This window comes from Pogoniulus pusillus, chromosome 38, assembly GCF_015220805.1.
Source record: "Pogoniulus pusillus isolate bPogPus1 chromosome 38, bPogPus1.pri, whole genome shotgun sequence".
NCBI classification, from domain to species: domain Eukaryota; kingdom Metazoa; phylum Chordata; class Aves; order Piciformes; family Lybiidae; genus Pogoniulus; species Pogoniulus pusillus.
In genome coordinates this window covers 2,053,978-2,070,095 of record NC_087301.1, presented here as the reverse complement: position 1 = coordinate 2,070,095, position 16,118 = coordinate 2,053,978, and the positions used below count along the sequence as shown (strand labels likewise).

The following is a 16,118-nucleotide window of genomic DNA, read 5'->3' as shown; positions in this document are numbered from 1 at the left end:
GCAGGCTGCCAAAGGGCTACATCAAGGCTGATCTTGAATGTCTCCAGGGACAGGGCCTCCACCACATCACTGGCTGACCTCTTCCAGTATTTTGCCACTGTCATTGTGAGGACTTCACTCCTGATGTCCAACTTCAGTCTCCCCTGCTCTAGTTTCTAACCAATGTCCCTCATCCTATCACTCCAAGCCCTTCTAAACAGCCCCTCCCCAGCCTCCTTGTAGCCTCTTTCAGATACTGAAATGCAGCTCTGATGTCTCCCTGGAACCTTCTCTTCTCCAGGATGAACAGCCCAAAGTCTTTTTGAAGAGAGGTGCTCCAGCCCTCTGATCATCTTTGCTCTAGCAGGTCCATGTCCCCTTTGTATGAGGGTCCCACAGACACAGTACTTCAGGTGAAGTGTCACCAGAGCAGTCTGGAGGGGCTGAATCACCTCTCCTTATCTGCTGGCCATGCTTCTTTTGATGCAACCCAGGATGCCTCTGGCCTTCACCGGAGATGTTATTTCTATCTCTGAGTCACTCTCACATGGGCACGAAGCAGCATCTGGACATCAGAATAGGCTGACATCTGAGGATGTTTGGCAACCACTATTTTGTGTGACAAGCTAAAAATATATTTCTTCCCCTTTCCCTCTCCCCTGCAAGATGTAGAGTAGAGGAGAGAGATTTCTCTCCTTCAGTGTCAGGTGTGTGGATTTGGCTGAACTTACCCACTTATGCACTGGTTTCATTACAGGAATTGGTCCTTTGTTTGCTGGAGATTAGGTCCACAGTCCTGAGAGTTCTGCTCTCTGATGGCCAGTGTCTGGCAGGGAAGTTGTACCACAGACAGATTCAGTCACCCACCAGAAGTTCAGCTAAAGAAGTCGATTCCAGCTTGAGGCTGTGTCACGAATCAGGAAATGAGAAGTGGGTCTGTCAGTCAGAACGTCTGATGCTGCATAGCCACAGCTTCTTGTGCCTCACTTAAAGCCACACATCAAATCCCAGCCCTTGCAATGGGTGCTTCTTGCCCTTGAAATCATAGAACCTAGAGTCATAGAATGTCAGGGGCTGGAAGTGACCTCAAAAGATCATCTGGTCCAGCCCCCCTGCCAAGCCTCCCTGATTATGTCTCTACCTGTTCTTAAATGCTTTTCCCAAGTGCTGCCTGTTTCTGGATGCCTGTTAGCAAAGAGAGGCAGCTGCCTAAGCCTTCACTGCCTTCCCCATAGCAAAGTTGCATGGACACTGTTGGTTTTTAGCAACTCAAAGTCTTCTGAACCTGCTGCCAGGCAGTTACAGTCACATGTAATTGGCTTTTGCTACAGGTTTCTCTTGATAAGGGTGACAGAAAAGACAGAGATTTGCAAGAGGACCTATGGTTTGAACTTTCTAGCGAGGCTCTTTGTAACTGGATGATGTTTGTGCGTCCAGCTCAGAACCATTTGGAGCAGAACCTGGTCGCCTATCAGTATGGCCACCACATTTATTACACCACCATTAAAAACGTGGAGCCCAAGCAGGAACTCAAGGTATGGCATTGCTTGTGTTTTGGGACTCTGCTTTTCTACTGCTGAAATCATATCCTAGCGTTGCTGCCCTGTAAGTGGATATCTAAGTGCCAGGAACGATTGCTCTGAATAGTTTTAGGGTGTTGGTTGTTTTTTTTTTCCCCTCTGCTAAAGCAGGTGATGACCTGAATCAAATATCACTGAAGTCAGTAAGTTGTTAGCCACCAATTTTAAATAAGCTTTGGCTCAGGTATGAAATGAGAAAGTTGAAGAGTATGTGAATGATTGTCTGTCACTGTCATGCCTTACACTGCATATATTTTGCTGATGCTTTTGGATCCTGGATGCCCTTTCCCATTAGTCCTGAGTGCCCTTGACTTGTTTTATGGAATCATAGAATGGTTTGGGTTGGAAGGGACCTTCAAAGGTCATCCAGTCCAACCTCCCCTGCAGTCAGCATGGACATCCCCCACGAGATCAGGTTGCTCAGAGCCTTGTTGAGCCTCACTTTGAATATGTCCAGGGATGGGAGTTCAGCTACCTTCCTGAGCAACCTGTTGCAGTGTTCCAGCACCCTCATGGTGCAGAACCTGTTCCTAGCTTTCAGTCTGAATGCCACTCACTGCTGCTATGAAAATGCCTGCAGCCCACTACAAGTTTGAACTTGTCTAGATTTATCGTGCTGAAAATCTCTTCAAGCCTCCTTTAAGAAATCTCTTCTAAAATCAAACCTTTTTAATGAAACAGCAAGAGAAAATGAGAACTGATGCAAGAATTCCCAGCTAACTGTGAGCATCTGATTTTAGGCTCTAATCAGCTTTGTCTTTCTGCCTCCTGTGGTGTTCTCTGCTCGAGTCTTCCTAAACTTGTGTAAGGAAAGCGAGTCCATCATGCTGCAGCCTGGCAGGTTGTTGTTTTGGGAAGCAGGACCACGTTGCTCCTTATCCTTCAGAACATTTGGAAATGAGTCTCTGTGGCCCTTATTGTCTTTGTGAAGAGAGCAGGAAAGAGAAGGGAAATCCCCAAGCTAACAACTTTTCCTTTGCTCTTGGTACAACAAGTAACAGCACTCTGCTGACCTCCATCCTTTACAGTCACACAGTCAGGTCTGAAGAGATGGATGTTACTTCCTTGAGAGCCACTGGTAGCCATGTGTGAGATTAACATTCATATTGGGAGCCTATACCTTAAAATTAAATGGATATGGTTTCTGAGCAAAGCTCTTTCATTCCTCAGTGGGGGCATATTGATCTCAACAGGGTTTATTAGTGAGGATGAAAGGAGACGTAAGAGGTAGCGGCAGAGGCAAGCGAAGTCGATGTATTGCTTAAAAACCATTTTCAGATGAATTCCCTTCAGTTCTGGCTTCAGCTCAGCCTTCTGCTCTCTTGTGTTCCTGCTGCAGGTGTGGTATGCTGCCTCCTACGCAGAGTTTGTGAACCAGAAGATCCATGACATATCTGAGGAGGAAAGGAAGGGTAACTTGGGCTGCTCTGCTCTCTGCTTTTGCAGCGTGATGGTGGCTGGGTTTTGTATTTCTTACTTTCATGTACATGGCCTGTGTAGTGGTCCAAAAATCTCTGTTAGGTTAAGTAAAGGTCAAACCAAATCGAGCTTGGGGCTTGGTTCTGCTAACTCCTCTGCTAAAATTACACCACTTGAACCTCAGGGGCTGGGAAGCATTAGGCTGCTGCTGCTGGAAGAGGCATGTTTATGCACTTCAAGTCTAACCTTGAGTCTGTGTCATAAACCAATGTTTGTGCTTTAGATCAGGAGATTTCTCTTGACCTTAGCTAAGTTACGCCACAGAGGTGCTTAGAAGAGTAAATTTCCAAATCTCCCAGAATTTTAAGCAGTTTATAGTGCACATGAATTGTCCCCAGCAACCTTCTCTGATGAGCCGCGGTGCACAGAAGATAAAAGCAAAGCTAAACGGAGCAGTGCTGGGTGTTCTGCAGCCTGCCTAGCATTCAGGGGAGGAATATGGCCCAGAGAGGACAGAAAGGCTTGGGGAGAGAAATAAAATAAAAGAGATTTTTAATGGATGCTGACTGAAATGCTGTAATTGTAGTTCTCAGAGAGCAGGAGAAGAACTGGCCCTGTTACGAGTGCAATCGGCGCTTCATGAGCTCGGAGCAGCTCCAGCAGCACCTCAACTCCCATGACGAGAAGCTGGACTTCTTCAGCAGGTACTGAAAGCTTTAGCTTTGTGTCTTAGCATTGTGGTGCCTCCCCAAACGTGTAGAAAGGAGAGTCTCTGCCCTGCAGATCTTACTGACTGGCTTTGGTACCCAGGAGAGAACAGCTTGGCACCAAGAGGTGAGAATATGGCACCAGGCAGCTGTTTGGTGTAAGACTTGGAGGAAGAAGTAGCTTGAGGGAAATAAATATCCTGTTGAAACCAGTGAGATTTGTTGGGTTTGGTTTTTCATCAGTGACCTAAAACCTGCACAGTTTCAGCAGCACAGTGTCGAAGTAGTGATGCTGCTCAGGTGGATGCAGATAGAGCCTGGAGAAGAAGCCTTCTGATAGGGGTGGTAAGGTAGTTCATCCTGACCCGTTCCAAGCCGAAGCCACAAACCTCCCTCAGGGAGCAGAAGACACTGCTGCCTTTTTTTTCAGGAAACTTAGCAAGTGGCTACATTTTGTTTGGATTATTATTTTTTTTTGACAGAGAAAATTGTTCCCTTCAGTTTACTGCCTGACATCAGTGGCCAAATCCCTTTCTGGGGAGGGATGTTACAGCTTCAGGTTTTAAATTGGTTTCCTTCTGTGCTCGTTGCATCTAGCTTGAAAAATGCTTGTACAGTGAGGTGCTGGAAGGAAGAGTTGCCATGGCAGAGGACTTGCTAGAAGCCAGTAGTCCTCTCAGTCCCATGATTGCTAAAGTAAATGTGAATGTGTTTGTGGGCTTGGATTTCTCAGAGCCCACAGTAAAGATACCAACCAACACCCTGGGGTTTTGCTTTCCTTAGGCTGTAGTGTTTACTGCAGGCTGTGTTTCCTGAGTCGATTGGGTGAATAGTGATGCTGAGAAAGGAACCTTAAAACCAGTGGAGGTTCCAAATCTTCCAAACCCATCCTTTTCTGTCTCTAACCTGGAGCACTGTGTGTTCTGCAGAGCCAGAGGCCGAGGCCGTGGGCGAGGAAAGAGGAGGTTTGGACCAGGCAGGCGCCCAGGACGCCCTCCTAAATTCATGCGTCTGGAAGTCACCAGTGAGAACGGGGAAAAGTGTGAAGAAGGGACACAGGTATATTTTGGGGGGGTGGATGGAGAGGAAGGAAAACCAAAATCATGGTTGGGGGTTGTAAGGTCTTGACCAAAAGAATTTGGGACATAAATCCAAACTGAAGGTGTGCTTTGGACTTAGACCCAAATCGTGCTTGGTTTTCTTGCTGGGATTCTGTGGCAGGGTAAGAGAACCCTGCTTCCCTTCTGTAAAAGCTGCAAAATCACTTCCATTTCCACAGCAGCTTTCACCCCACAGCACTTAGCAGTGAGAGAGGTTACTGCAGCAGTTTAGCAGCATCTCAAAAGTAATTTAGACAGTAAAACTGTAATGGGGATTTAGGTTCATATCTGTCCTTTCTGCTACGTGAGGTCAGAGCCTGCTCTTAAAACTGTTGCTGGTAGAATTAAATCAGTTTGAATTATGATTCTTTATGCTGTCTCAGTATTAACAAAAGGACCTCCTGTAGGCATACACACTGCTAAATGTTCTTTTGCTTGTGGCTGTTGGTTGTATTCTGCAGGGACCTGATCTGATGCATTTAAGTAAAATGCTACATTCTCTCAGCTGCTGACCACTTAGGTTACCACCGAGTCCTTTCATGGGAGGTGTCAGAAAGGATCAGTGGCTCTATTTTATGGCTTAGCTGGAAGCTGCTGTCTGGAGTGGTGGTAATTCTCTTTCTGGCATCTTGCTGGGTCATGGTTCAGTGCTGGCTCAGAGGGAGGAGTGTGTAGGTTGCCTCTGCCTGCCTGCCTCTCGTCCTCTGAGTGTGCAGAGTTGAGCTCAATGTTGCATTAAGCACAGACAGTTGGGGGATCACCCTCAGCAGGCTGACATCACACAAACCAGCTTCATTTAGTCAAGTAAGCATAGTGTTGCTCCCAAACTCCACAGAGACAGGGCTTACTGGGTGCAGCCCCGTGCTAATGTCTGAATAGCCTTTAGGCTGGAGGTGGCTTCCATCCCACCAGCTTGGAGCCTGGCCCAGAGCTAGCTCACGTGTGTCAGCTGAGCAGAGCCATGATTGTGTCCCAAGCCTTTGGAGGGCTGCCCACCTCACTAATGACTGGGCACAGGAGGTCATCTGCCAGAGAACTTGAGACTCAGGATGCTGTGAGCACGGTTTAGTGTCAACAAGTGTGAAACCTGGCCACCTAGAGCAGGACTGGAGCTTTAGCTGCTGTATTGCTCTGCTAAGTATCTCTCTCTCTGGTAAGCATTTGTGGCTTCTAACAACTGCACTCCTGTTTTTCTTCTCCCACACCTGCTTTTGTGCTTTGACAGTACTGATATGTTTTTGGTGTTCTGTCTTCTAGCTTATGCTTTTAAGTTGCCTGAGTTGAATCATGTCAAGGCAAGCCTTGTAATAAGAGAGGATTCCATCCCAGAGGAGTTGTTGGGAATTAAACAGAAAGAATGTGGATTTATTTTCTTTTGGCATGTGCTTGCTGCTCCCTTTTCTTTTATGCTAATGCAAAAAGGGAAGCAAACAGCTTTGTGTGATAAATGTAAGTGATGTATGTGGCTGGGTAGATGCAGAGCTTGGAAACTGGGTAACAAAACACATCCTGCACAATATAATCACCTCCTCTGTCACTCTCCAGTTCAGCACTCCAGATAGTTCGTTAGCAAGAAGACACTGCATAACAAGAGATGAAAATGCTTCCAAGTGACAGTGATTTCCACAAGCTAGAAATTCTCTGCTTTCCCCTGGTCTGTGCTAGATGCTTTGGTCATAAAATTTCTCACAGATTAATCTACCTCCTCCGTGGTTAAAGCCAGAGCTGCCACGAGGGTAGAAGAACTTGGCTTTGGTACCAGATTGGGTCATTTTGGCTGTCTGGGTCTGGTCAGACAACAAGATTCACAGATTTATAGAATGGTTTGGGTTGCAAGGGACCTTAAAGATCATTCAGTTCCAACCCCCCTGCCAGGGGCAGGGACACCTTCCACTAGACCAGGTTGCTCAGACCTGGCCTTGAACACCTTAAGGGAGCCCCTGCAACCTCCCCTGGGCAACTTGTTCCAGTGTCTCACCACCTTCACTGTAAAGGATTTCTTTGTAATCTCCACTCCAACTCTGCCCTCCTCGAGCTTTATGATGGCCGAGAGAGTCACCTACCTGTAGCTCCTCATCCTTGGCAGCCTGAGTGCTGTGGCTGGAGGTGGAGACGACCTGCTGCAAGCACCAGTGGAAGGCAGCAGGAAGGTGTCAGTGTAGGCACTGTTTGTTTACAGCTGGTGGTCCTGTAGAACTCTTGTTGTCTGCTGAGTGTGATCAAAGCACCGTCAGTGGGTGGGGGGAGTAATCACTGGCTGTGTGATTTGCGATTTCAGGACTTGCTGCATTTTTCCAGCAAGGGCCAGTTTGATGAGGCCGGACAAGCCACTCTGAATGGGTTGGAGCAGCAGGAGCAGACTCCAGTGCCATCAGAGGCACAGTCAGCCCTGGAGCAGCAGCAGCAGCAGCAGCCAGAAAGCCACCCCCTGCAAATCCAGGCGCAGCAGGAAGAGAGCGCAGTGCCCACGCAGAGCACCATGACAGCAGACGACATGAGGCGAGCAAAGCGAATCAGGGTAAGCAGAGAGCCTGGTGGGCCATGTCTTCTCTCAGCCTCTCCACTTGCTTGGACCTGCCTGCCAGGATCAGCTGGACTCTTTCTCTCCTTGTTCTATGCATTTCCAAAGCATCTCATTCCTAGCAATTCTCTTTGGACTGAGAGAAAGAAGATTCTCATGTAGGGAGCTGGTATCTGATTAGATGCTAGTGAGAATTGGTCACCATGTAGGGAGCTGGTATCTGATTAGATGCTAGTGAGAATTGGTCACCAGTTGGAGCAGATTCAATTCCAGCACAGTAATTCTTTCACAGAAACAGTCCAGCCAAGCTGGCAAGCAGGAGTGCTTCACACAGCCGGCTGAATCATGGTGCTGTGGCACAGACTAATGACTTGTTCACGGCACCATCTGTGTCTCTCTGAACTCTTTTCTTGCAAAGTCTTGCCATGAACCATGACCTCGGTTTAGATCCACTTACTTGATGATGTTTTGTGATAAAATCTTTTCTTGGGGGTAGCAAAACCTGCCTGGCTTTGTGAGATTAAAACCTGTGCTGGGAGCTTTGTGTACCAACAGCAAACGCTTTGAGCCTGAGCTTTGTGTCAGCTGGGTGAGCTGGTTTGGTTTTTTTTTTCCCCTCCCTCTACTCTGTGTGGGAGGGAAATGATTCAAGCAAACAATCCTTCAAGCTGTGTAACTGTGAGATTGGTTTATTTAGCCTAAAATCTTTTTCTCTTCTGTGTGTAAAATTTTGCTTACAGAAAGGAACAGCTGCAGTGGGGGTAAGGCTTCGTTCTTAGGTGGTGAGAAAGTCTTTGAAAAGGGTGGAGTCACTGGTGAAGATGTTGAGCCATGTTTTTGCTCTCTGTTTATAGATTCTTAGAACTGTTTTGGTTGGAAAAGACCTTTTAAGCTCCTCAAGTCCCAAGCATAATAGCAATATATGTGTGAGAGCAGTGGTGCTGTGGTCCCAGAAACGCAACAGCTTATCTTGAAGGAAGGATTTGGCTCAGACACAATAAGACTCCAGAATTTTTGACCATATCAAATAAGTGTTTGTGTTCTCTGAATGCCAAGTTTCTACCAGTAGCTTGATGGCCATGTCAAAAGCTTGGGGGATTTTACTGCATGTGTTGAAGGGTGGAGAGCAAAGCACAGACTGCTGAGCTTTTGACAGTGAAGTGCTTGAGTATTTATTGCTTACGATATCACAACTTCCTCAGTAGAGAGTCGAGGCCTGGATGTGATGGGAAGAGAAAGTGTTGCTTGCTTTCCAGAACTTCTCACCCCAAGGTGTGAACTTAGGGTCTTCTTAAACAGTAAATGTGGAAAGAAAGGGTTGGAAACTCTGAAGCTGCTTTGTCTTGCGACTTAGCTTTTGTTCCCTGGAAATTCATCATGACTGAGGACTACCTACAGTGGTGGTTTCAGTTCTGGTGACCTGTTTGTATCTCCAGACCTCCCTAACTTCCCATGCAGCTGGCAGCTTGTGTCCAGCAGAGTCCTGGAGATGCTGCAAGGCAGGGGCACTGGCAGAATGGCAGATGGATGGTTGCACAGCACCTTTGCACTTTGAGTCAGCCTGTGAGCAATGAGGAATTGAGAGAAGAGGAAACTAGCAGCAAACATGACATTTTAAAGCACTGGAGAACCGCAGCAAGCTCTAGCACCTTGTGAGCACTCAATCCAACTCTTCACAGCCCCTCCTGACAATAACTGCACTTAACAGAAGTAAATACTTGGGTTTAAGATGCAGTACCTCATTCACTTCCAAGGAACAGGTAGAAAATCTTGAGTCCTGATTGTGATCTGAGAGCTGGGTCGTTCCGTTTCTTCCTTATTACTCATGTAAGATTCCATTTTCACAACCAGCAATTCTTTAAATTGCTTCAACTAGTCCAAGGTTTCAGGCAGTGATGCTCTGAGTGCTGTCATTCTAGCTGGAAGCACTGATCTCAGGTGCCTCAGGGCTCAGGTCCCGATAGAATCAGTTAATTTTTCAGCCTCTGCTTTAGAGTTTCCTTGGAGATCAGACCTTAAATGTGGCAGTCATGTCCCTACTATTGCAAAAGCAGACCCACCCTTCAAGCTACTCTTGTAACAAATTAGAGTGGTGGTGTGGTCTGCAGACAAAATGAATATTTGGGTTTAATTTGGGGGCTGAAACATCTGCATTTCCAAACTCTGCTTTGTTTTAAACACACAGACCTGATCCTAAAATGTCCTCTGCGTAGGTGAGCGCTTTACTCAGAGGAAAGAGCTGGCAGGGCTGGGGATGTGATTCAGAAAGCGCAGTCGCTTCCTTCATGCTGAAAGAAATGCAACTGGTTGTATAACACTGAGTACAGCCAGTAAGAGGAGGTTAAATGTCCTTTCTCCTTCACTTTTTTCACTCTTCTAATCCTTGCCCTGTTGTCATCCTGCCCTAATTATTCTGCTGAAAGCATTTCATTCTCAGGGCGGCTCTGCAGCGTGCCTTACGTCACTGTTAATCAACTCTGAGAAAACAGGAGAGGTCACACAACACCTTCAGGATTATCTGTGGGGTTTATCTTTGCCCTTTAACTCCCCTTGGACAGTTATTAACTCCAGGGCAAACCCTGAAGCTCTGCTTGGTGTTCCTTGAAGCAAACACCTCCTGAGTAAGAAGTAAACTCTAGGTAGAAGAGCCTGGCCCTCCTAATGACCTGCAGAAGTCAAGACTTCTGTTTTAAAGTCCATTGCATAACAAAAGTATTTTTCTCTCCCTCAATGCTGCCTGCTCAGCTGGAGCTGCAGGTAGGTTTGGGTTGGGTGTTTTGTTTGGTTGGGTTTTGGCTGTATCTAATCCAACCTTCCTCACCTTCCATGTTGTTTTGTCCCACTTCTGTTCGGTGTCTCCCGATTGACCCTGCACCATAAACTGTCACATTTGTTCTTTAAGCAACCACAACTCAGAAATAAGACTCATCTGAACAACAATTTGCATTCTTCCAGTGCTTTTCAAATGAATTCATTGCCAGTTTAAGGTGAATATTGTAAGAGTGAGCTGCTTGGATGAGATGCTGGAACATGCATCTTAGAGGATTTATTTGCACTGAGTCAGTGTTATCAGTTCAGGAGACAGCACTGAGGTCTCTTTTTGTTTCGATAGTTGATGGCTTATCCAGCCATGAAGCAGTAAAACATTTCACCCTCCTCTAGCCTTTAACTGTGGTGATTTGCATGGCACAGAGCTCTGGCCTGCTCTCCAGCCACTGGTGAGGAAGCAGTGATCAAACAGCAAAGTGCAGGAATAGTTAAGAACCTGAAGTGCATCTCTTTGGGCTTATCAGCATATCCCCATAGTTGAGGGGAAAATTCTATCCTCTGACACCAGCCAGCACATGAATTTTGACACTGCACATGTGTTTCCAGCTCACCTTGTACAGCAGATCTGTGTATTTCCCTTTGCCTCCACTTTTCCACTTGTAAAATGGAGAAAGGAAATGACAGCAATTCATGGGATGGCTGATTGGAGCCTCCTGTATTAAATTGTAACTGGGTTTTATAGCAAAACAGTCCCTCTGGTGTTCCTTCTTCTGGAATGCAAGTCTAGGCTTCCCTCTGCAGTTCAGATGGTGAACAGGATCACTGGTTCAGGTTCACCGATTTAATCTCTAGCACAGCACTTCACACTACTCCCAAGCTGCCTCCAGCAGAAATGCTCCTGACTTTGCTTTCTCAGTGTCAGCTGTTGGCACACACTTGAGTGGCACAGCAAATGCCAGTACAGACATTCCCACAGGAAAAGGAGAGAGGAAAGCAGGGAAATCTGTTTGCAGGAGTCTTGGACATAGCTCAGGGAGGAGCATTAGCACTGAGGGTGTGAAAGCACAGGTGCCAGCGATGTCCTAGTGCTCTTCCTCCGACTATCATGATGTGAGATCTGAAAAGAGGTGAAATGTTCTTCATTACTTAGTCCTGGTGTGTTTGTCTTCCATCTCTCTTCTTCATTCTCAGGCTCTTGCACATGAGATGTGCTAAATGGCAAAGACAGGCCAATTGCTCACAAGTTCTTACCTGTTGCTTGCAAATCTGCCATTCTGCCCCTGCAGTAATGTTGTGAAGCTCTGTTGTTAGCACAAAGAATAAGCTTTAGGTCCTTAGCTCTTCCACTTGTGTTCCACCAGAAGCTTTCCAGGCAATGCTAAACCACTGTTGCACATCTCTGTGGTGATCTTTGGTGCAGAAACTGAGTTTGTGAAGGGCTGTGGAATTTCCTAAGCCTTGCAACTGTGTGAAAGAACCAAGTTTCCTTTGCATGGTGGTCGAATTTGTAATCTTGTCCCCCAAACCCAGCTGGAATTTGAGGCTGAGGGAGCTGGGATTGTTTAGCCTGGAGAGGAAGAGGCTCTGGGGAGACCTTATTGCTGTCTACAACTACCTGAGAGGAGGTTGTAGCCAAGAGGAGGTTGCTCTCTTCTCTCAGGTGGCCAGCACCAGAACAAGAGGACACAGCCTCAGGCTGCACCAGGGGAAATTTAGGCTTGAGGTGAGGAGAAAGTTCTTCACTGAGAGAGTCATTGGACACTGGAATGAGCTGCCTGGGGAGGTGGTGGAGTCGCCGTCCCTGGAGCTGTTCAAGGCAGGACTGGACGTGGCACTTGGTGCCATGGTCTGGCCTTGAGCTCTGTGGCAAAGGGTTGGACTTGGTGATCTATGAGGTCTCTTCCAACCTTGGTGATACTGTGATAAACTGTGAATTGCAGTCCTTCTCAGGCTCAGGTCTGTACTTTGGACCCAGACATCCTGTGAGAGGGCTCGGGTTTAATATACAGAGGAATGCTATGCTAAAGGCAGAGGTTAGCTAAATTAGCTAAAAATGGGCTGAAGAGGGAAATCCTTCTCTGTGCTCCCCTGTGAGTAGCTGCCTGTGTACCCTTTACTTCATAGGGTCATGGAATGGTTTGGGTTGGAAAGGACCTTAAAGATCATCTAGTTTCAGTCCCCTTGCCATGGGCAGGGACATCTTCCACTAGCCCAGGCTGCTCAAGGCCTCATTCAAGCTGACCTTGAACATCTCCAGGGAGGGGGCATCAACAGCCTCCCTGGGCAACTTGTTCCAGCGTTTCCACTCCTAATTCTGCCTGTTGCAGCCTCCCCTTCTGTAAAGTGGGGACAGCATGAGTAAAGCAGAAGCGTTATTTGCAGCTGGGGTTGACTGCTCAGCTGGTGTATTAAATCTTGAGACTGGATGTGGACTCTGTAGCAGGCACTGCCAGCTGAAGGTCTCTTGGCTGTTCCTTTCAGAACGCAGCTCTGCAGCACCTGTTCATCCGCAAATCCTTCCGCCCCTTCAAATGCCTGCAGTGTGGGAAGGCCTTCCGGGAGAAGGACAAACTGGACCAGCACTTGAGGTTCCACGGGCGAGAAGGGAACTGCCCCCTCACCTGTGACATCTGCAACAAGGGCTTCATCAACAGCGGTGCCCTGGAGAGCCACATGAAGTTCCACATGGACCAGAAAACCTACTCCTGCATCTTCTGTCCCGAGTCCTTCGACCGCCTGGACCTGCTGAAGGACCATGTGGCCATCCACGTCCACGACGGCTACTTCACCTGCCCCACCTGCAAGAAACGCTTCCCAGATTTCATCCAGGTGAGATCTGGAGCACTCTTGCCATGTTCCCCTCTGTGGCCAGGAGAACCAATGGCATCCTGGCCTGTACCAGGAGCAGTGTGGCCAGCGGGGCAAGGGAGATTCTTCTGCCCCTGTGCTCAGCACTGCTCAGGACACCCCTTGAGTGCTGTGTCCAGTTCTGGGCTCTTCAATTGAAGAGGTTGAGGTGCTGGGAAGGTGTCCACAGGAGGGCGCCAGAGCTGGGGAGGGGCCTGGAGCAGAGCCCTGTGAGGAGAGGCTGAGGGAGCTGGGGGGGTGCAGCCTGCAGCAGAGGAGGCTCAGGGCAGAGCTCATTGCTGCCTACAACTGCCTGAAGGGAGTCTGTAGGGGTTAGGCTCTGCTGCCAGGCACCCAGCAACAGAAGAAGGGGACACAGGCTCAAGTTGTCCTAGGGCAGGTTCAGGCTGGATGTTGGGAAGAAGTTCTTCACAGCAAGAGTGATTGGCATTGGGATGGGCTGCCCAGGGAGGTGTTGAAGCCAAGCCTGGCTGGGGCACTTAGTGCCATGGTCTGGTTGACTGGCCAGGGCTGGGTGCTAGGTTGAACAGGCTGAGCTTGGAGGTCTCTTCCAACCTGCTTGATTTTATGATTCTTATGAAACCACAGAATCTCTTAGTGGTAGAGTTTGGAAGAGACCTCTGGAGATCAAGTACATAAAGGGAGGCTACCAGGAGGATGGAGACTTCCTTTTTACAAGGAGTCCCATGGAAAAGACAAGGGATGCTGGGGACAAGGTACTGCTGGGTAGAATCCCAGTGAAATCCAGAAGACAATTTTCCCCATGAGAACAATCAGACATTGGAATCATCTCCCAGGGGAAGCAGTGGATTCCCCTCTATTGGGCAGTTTGAAGACTCATCTTGCCAGGGTGCTGGGCCAACTCGTTGCAACTCTGCTCTTACCTAGAAAGGCATAAGGACCTGGGGTCCCTTCCAACCTGGCATTCTGTGAGTCCAACCCTCCTGCCAGAGCAGGATCAGCTAGAGAAGGTCACAGAGGAACACATCCAGGCAGGTTTTGAATGGCTCCAGAGATGGAGACTCCACCACCTCTCTGGGCAGCCTGCTCCAGTGCTCCAGCACCCTTCAATTAAGTAAATTCCTCCTCACGTTTACATGGAACTTATGTTCCCATTTGTGCCTGTTCCCACTTGTCCTGTCACTGAGCAACACTGAAAACACTCTGGTCCCATCCTCCTGACACACACCCTTTGACTATGGATCAGCATTGATGAGATCCCACTCTCAGTCCCTTCAATGCTGCATCTCAGCTCCTTCTCCCAACATAAAAAGGTCTGAAAAAGAAATGAAAAGGGAAGAATGGCCAAGTGTTGCTAGATGATGTCTTATGCCACTGAATGCTAAAGGATCAGATGTGGTGCTTCCATCTGCCACTGGGAAGCACTGTACTGTGGTCCCTTATTCCCCAGAAATGCCTACAGCAGAAATCACAGCAACTTTTGGTCAGTACAGGTCCATGACACACAAAGGAATTGTCCTTTCTCTAGGTGAATACAAAGCTGGTACTTGAACAAAGCTTGCACACAGCTTGTCCCTGCACACAGCTTGTCCTTTGGCAGTGAAATGGAGCCAAAACCAAAATGATCTTTTCATATCTTGAATCCCTGAACTGGTTTTGTCAGGATCTGGCAGAGGTGCCAGAACAGATCAGGACACTCTGCTTCCTGACTTCCACTCCAGGGCTTCAGCTGGAGCCTTCTTCTTGTCTGCACACTGCTTAGGAGAGGTTGTGGTGAGTAATGTGAGCAGTCCGTGCAGAGTCACTGCAGAAGAGGGTTAATAGAATTTAAAGAGGCCATTTCCATCTGCAGAAAGAGAAGCTGAGGCGTGCTGTGCACATCCTCCTTATCCATCACAGGCCCAGAGGAGCTGGTAATCTTGCTGTGCTGTCTGACTTCAGTTGCAATGTAGAAATCCACTTTAAGTCCAGTAATAGGAGCTGATTGACTGTCCAATAGGCTGAGGGACAAAAGTGATTTGCTAAAATCACTGCATCCCAGCAAAATCCTGTGTCTCTGTAATCACTAAACAAAGAAAGATGTTGATGGTGTTAGAGCAAAGCCAGAGGAGGCCACAAAGATGATCCAAGAGCTGGAGCACCTCTGCTGTGAGGACAGGCTGAGGGAGCTGGGGTTGTTCTGCCTGGAGAAGAAAAGACTCTGGGACCTTAGAGCTGTCTTTTGATAGTTGAAGGGAACCTACAGGATGGCTGCAGAGGGACTTCTCGTAAGGGTGCCTAGAGACAGGACATTCAGTTTTATGCTGAGGGAGAGCAGGTTTAGACTGGAGATTAGGAAGAAGTTCTTCTGTATGAGGGTGGCAAGAGGCTGAAATAGGTTGCCCAGGGAGGTCATGGATGCCTCCTCCCTGAAGGTGTTCAAGGCCAAGTTGGATGAGGCCTTGAGGAAGCTGGGCTAGTGAAGGTATCCCTGCCCATGACAAGGGGGTTGGAACTAGATGATCCTTTAAGGTCCTTTCCAACCCAAGCCATTCTATTAATCTATGAATTTAGAGATCTGGTTTGGGTGAAGAGCTTGGATTTCAGATGTCAGACTTGATTAGATACTTGATTGAGGGAAAAAGCCCCACGAGATGCTTGAAGAGGTCAAGGATAGTCCCAAAGTAATTGTCATTGAGGAATGTTCTGCAAATGCTTTTCTGTCTGAGGGGGGTTTGCCATCTCTAATTGCAAGCTCATTGTCTCTGATTGAAGAAAATTAGTCCCTGCATTTAGAAACTGATACATGAAATAAAGACAATGAAGCTCAGGTGAAGGTGTTAACTCCAGGATGAGTCAGGGAAGCTGGCACTCATGGATTTTTGTTTCCCATTAAGTGCCCAACTCTGCAGTTGCTGTTGCCCTCTAGAATCAGTCTGGAAGAAATCAAATTGTCCATCCAGGTGCATAATAAAGCTGTTAGGGCTTTGCAGACCTTCTTGCTAAGATAGCAGCTCTTCTGATAAAACACTCTTTAAAGCAAAGCAGATTAGGGAGCTCTGGAGTCCCTTCTTCCTCTTTGCTAAGAGCTTCCTAGGCTGTTTTACCACAGACTCAGAGAATTAACCAGGTTGGAAAAGATCTCAGAGAGCATCGAGTCCAACCTGTCACCTAACCCTCCTCATGAGTTAGCCCATGGCACTGAGTGCCTCATGCAGCCTCCTCTTATACACCT

General features: G+C 47.7%; 1 protein-coding gene across 4 annotated transcripts in view; it reads left to right on the top strand.

Moving 5' to 3' along the window:
• PRDM10 (PR/SET domain 10) overlaps nt 1-16,118 on the top strand; it is a 46,953-nt gene that overhangs the window by 18,732 nt on the left and 12,103 nt on the right. For all 4 annotated transcript variants that reach the window (XM_064173402.1, XM_064173403.1, XM_064173400.1 and 1 more), the window contains 6 exons: nt 1,311-1,514; nt 2,899-2,971; nt 3,565-3,682; nt 4,615-4,744; nt 7,064-7,303; nt 12,557-12,904. In XM_064173402.1, the coding sequence (XP_064029472.1) occupies nt 1,311-1,514; nt 2,899-2,971; nt 3,565-3,682; nt 4,615-4,744; nt 7,064-7,303; nt 12,557-12,904 (1,113 nt within the window). The remainder of the gene's footprint in view (nt 1-1,310; nt 1,515-2,898; nt 2,972-3,564; nt 3,683-4,614; nt 4,745-7,063; nt 7,304-12,556; nt 12,905-16,118) is intronic.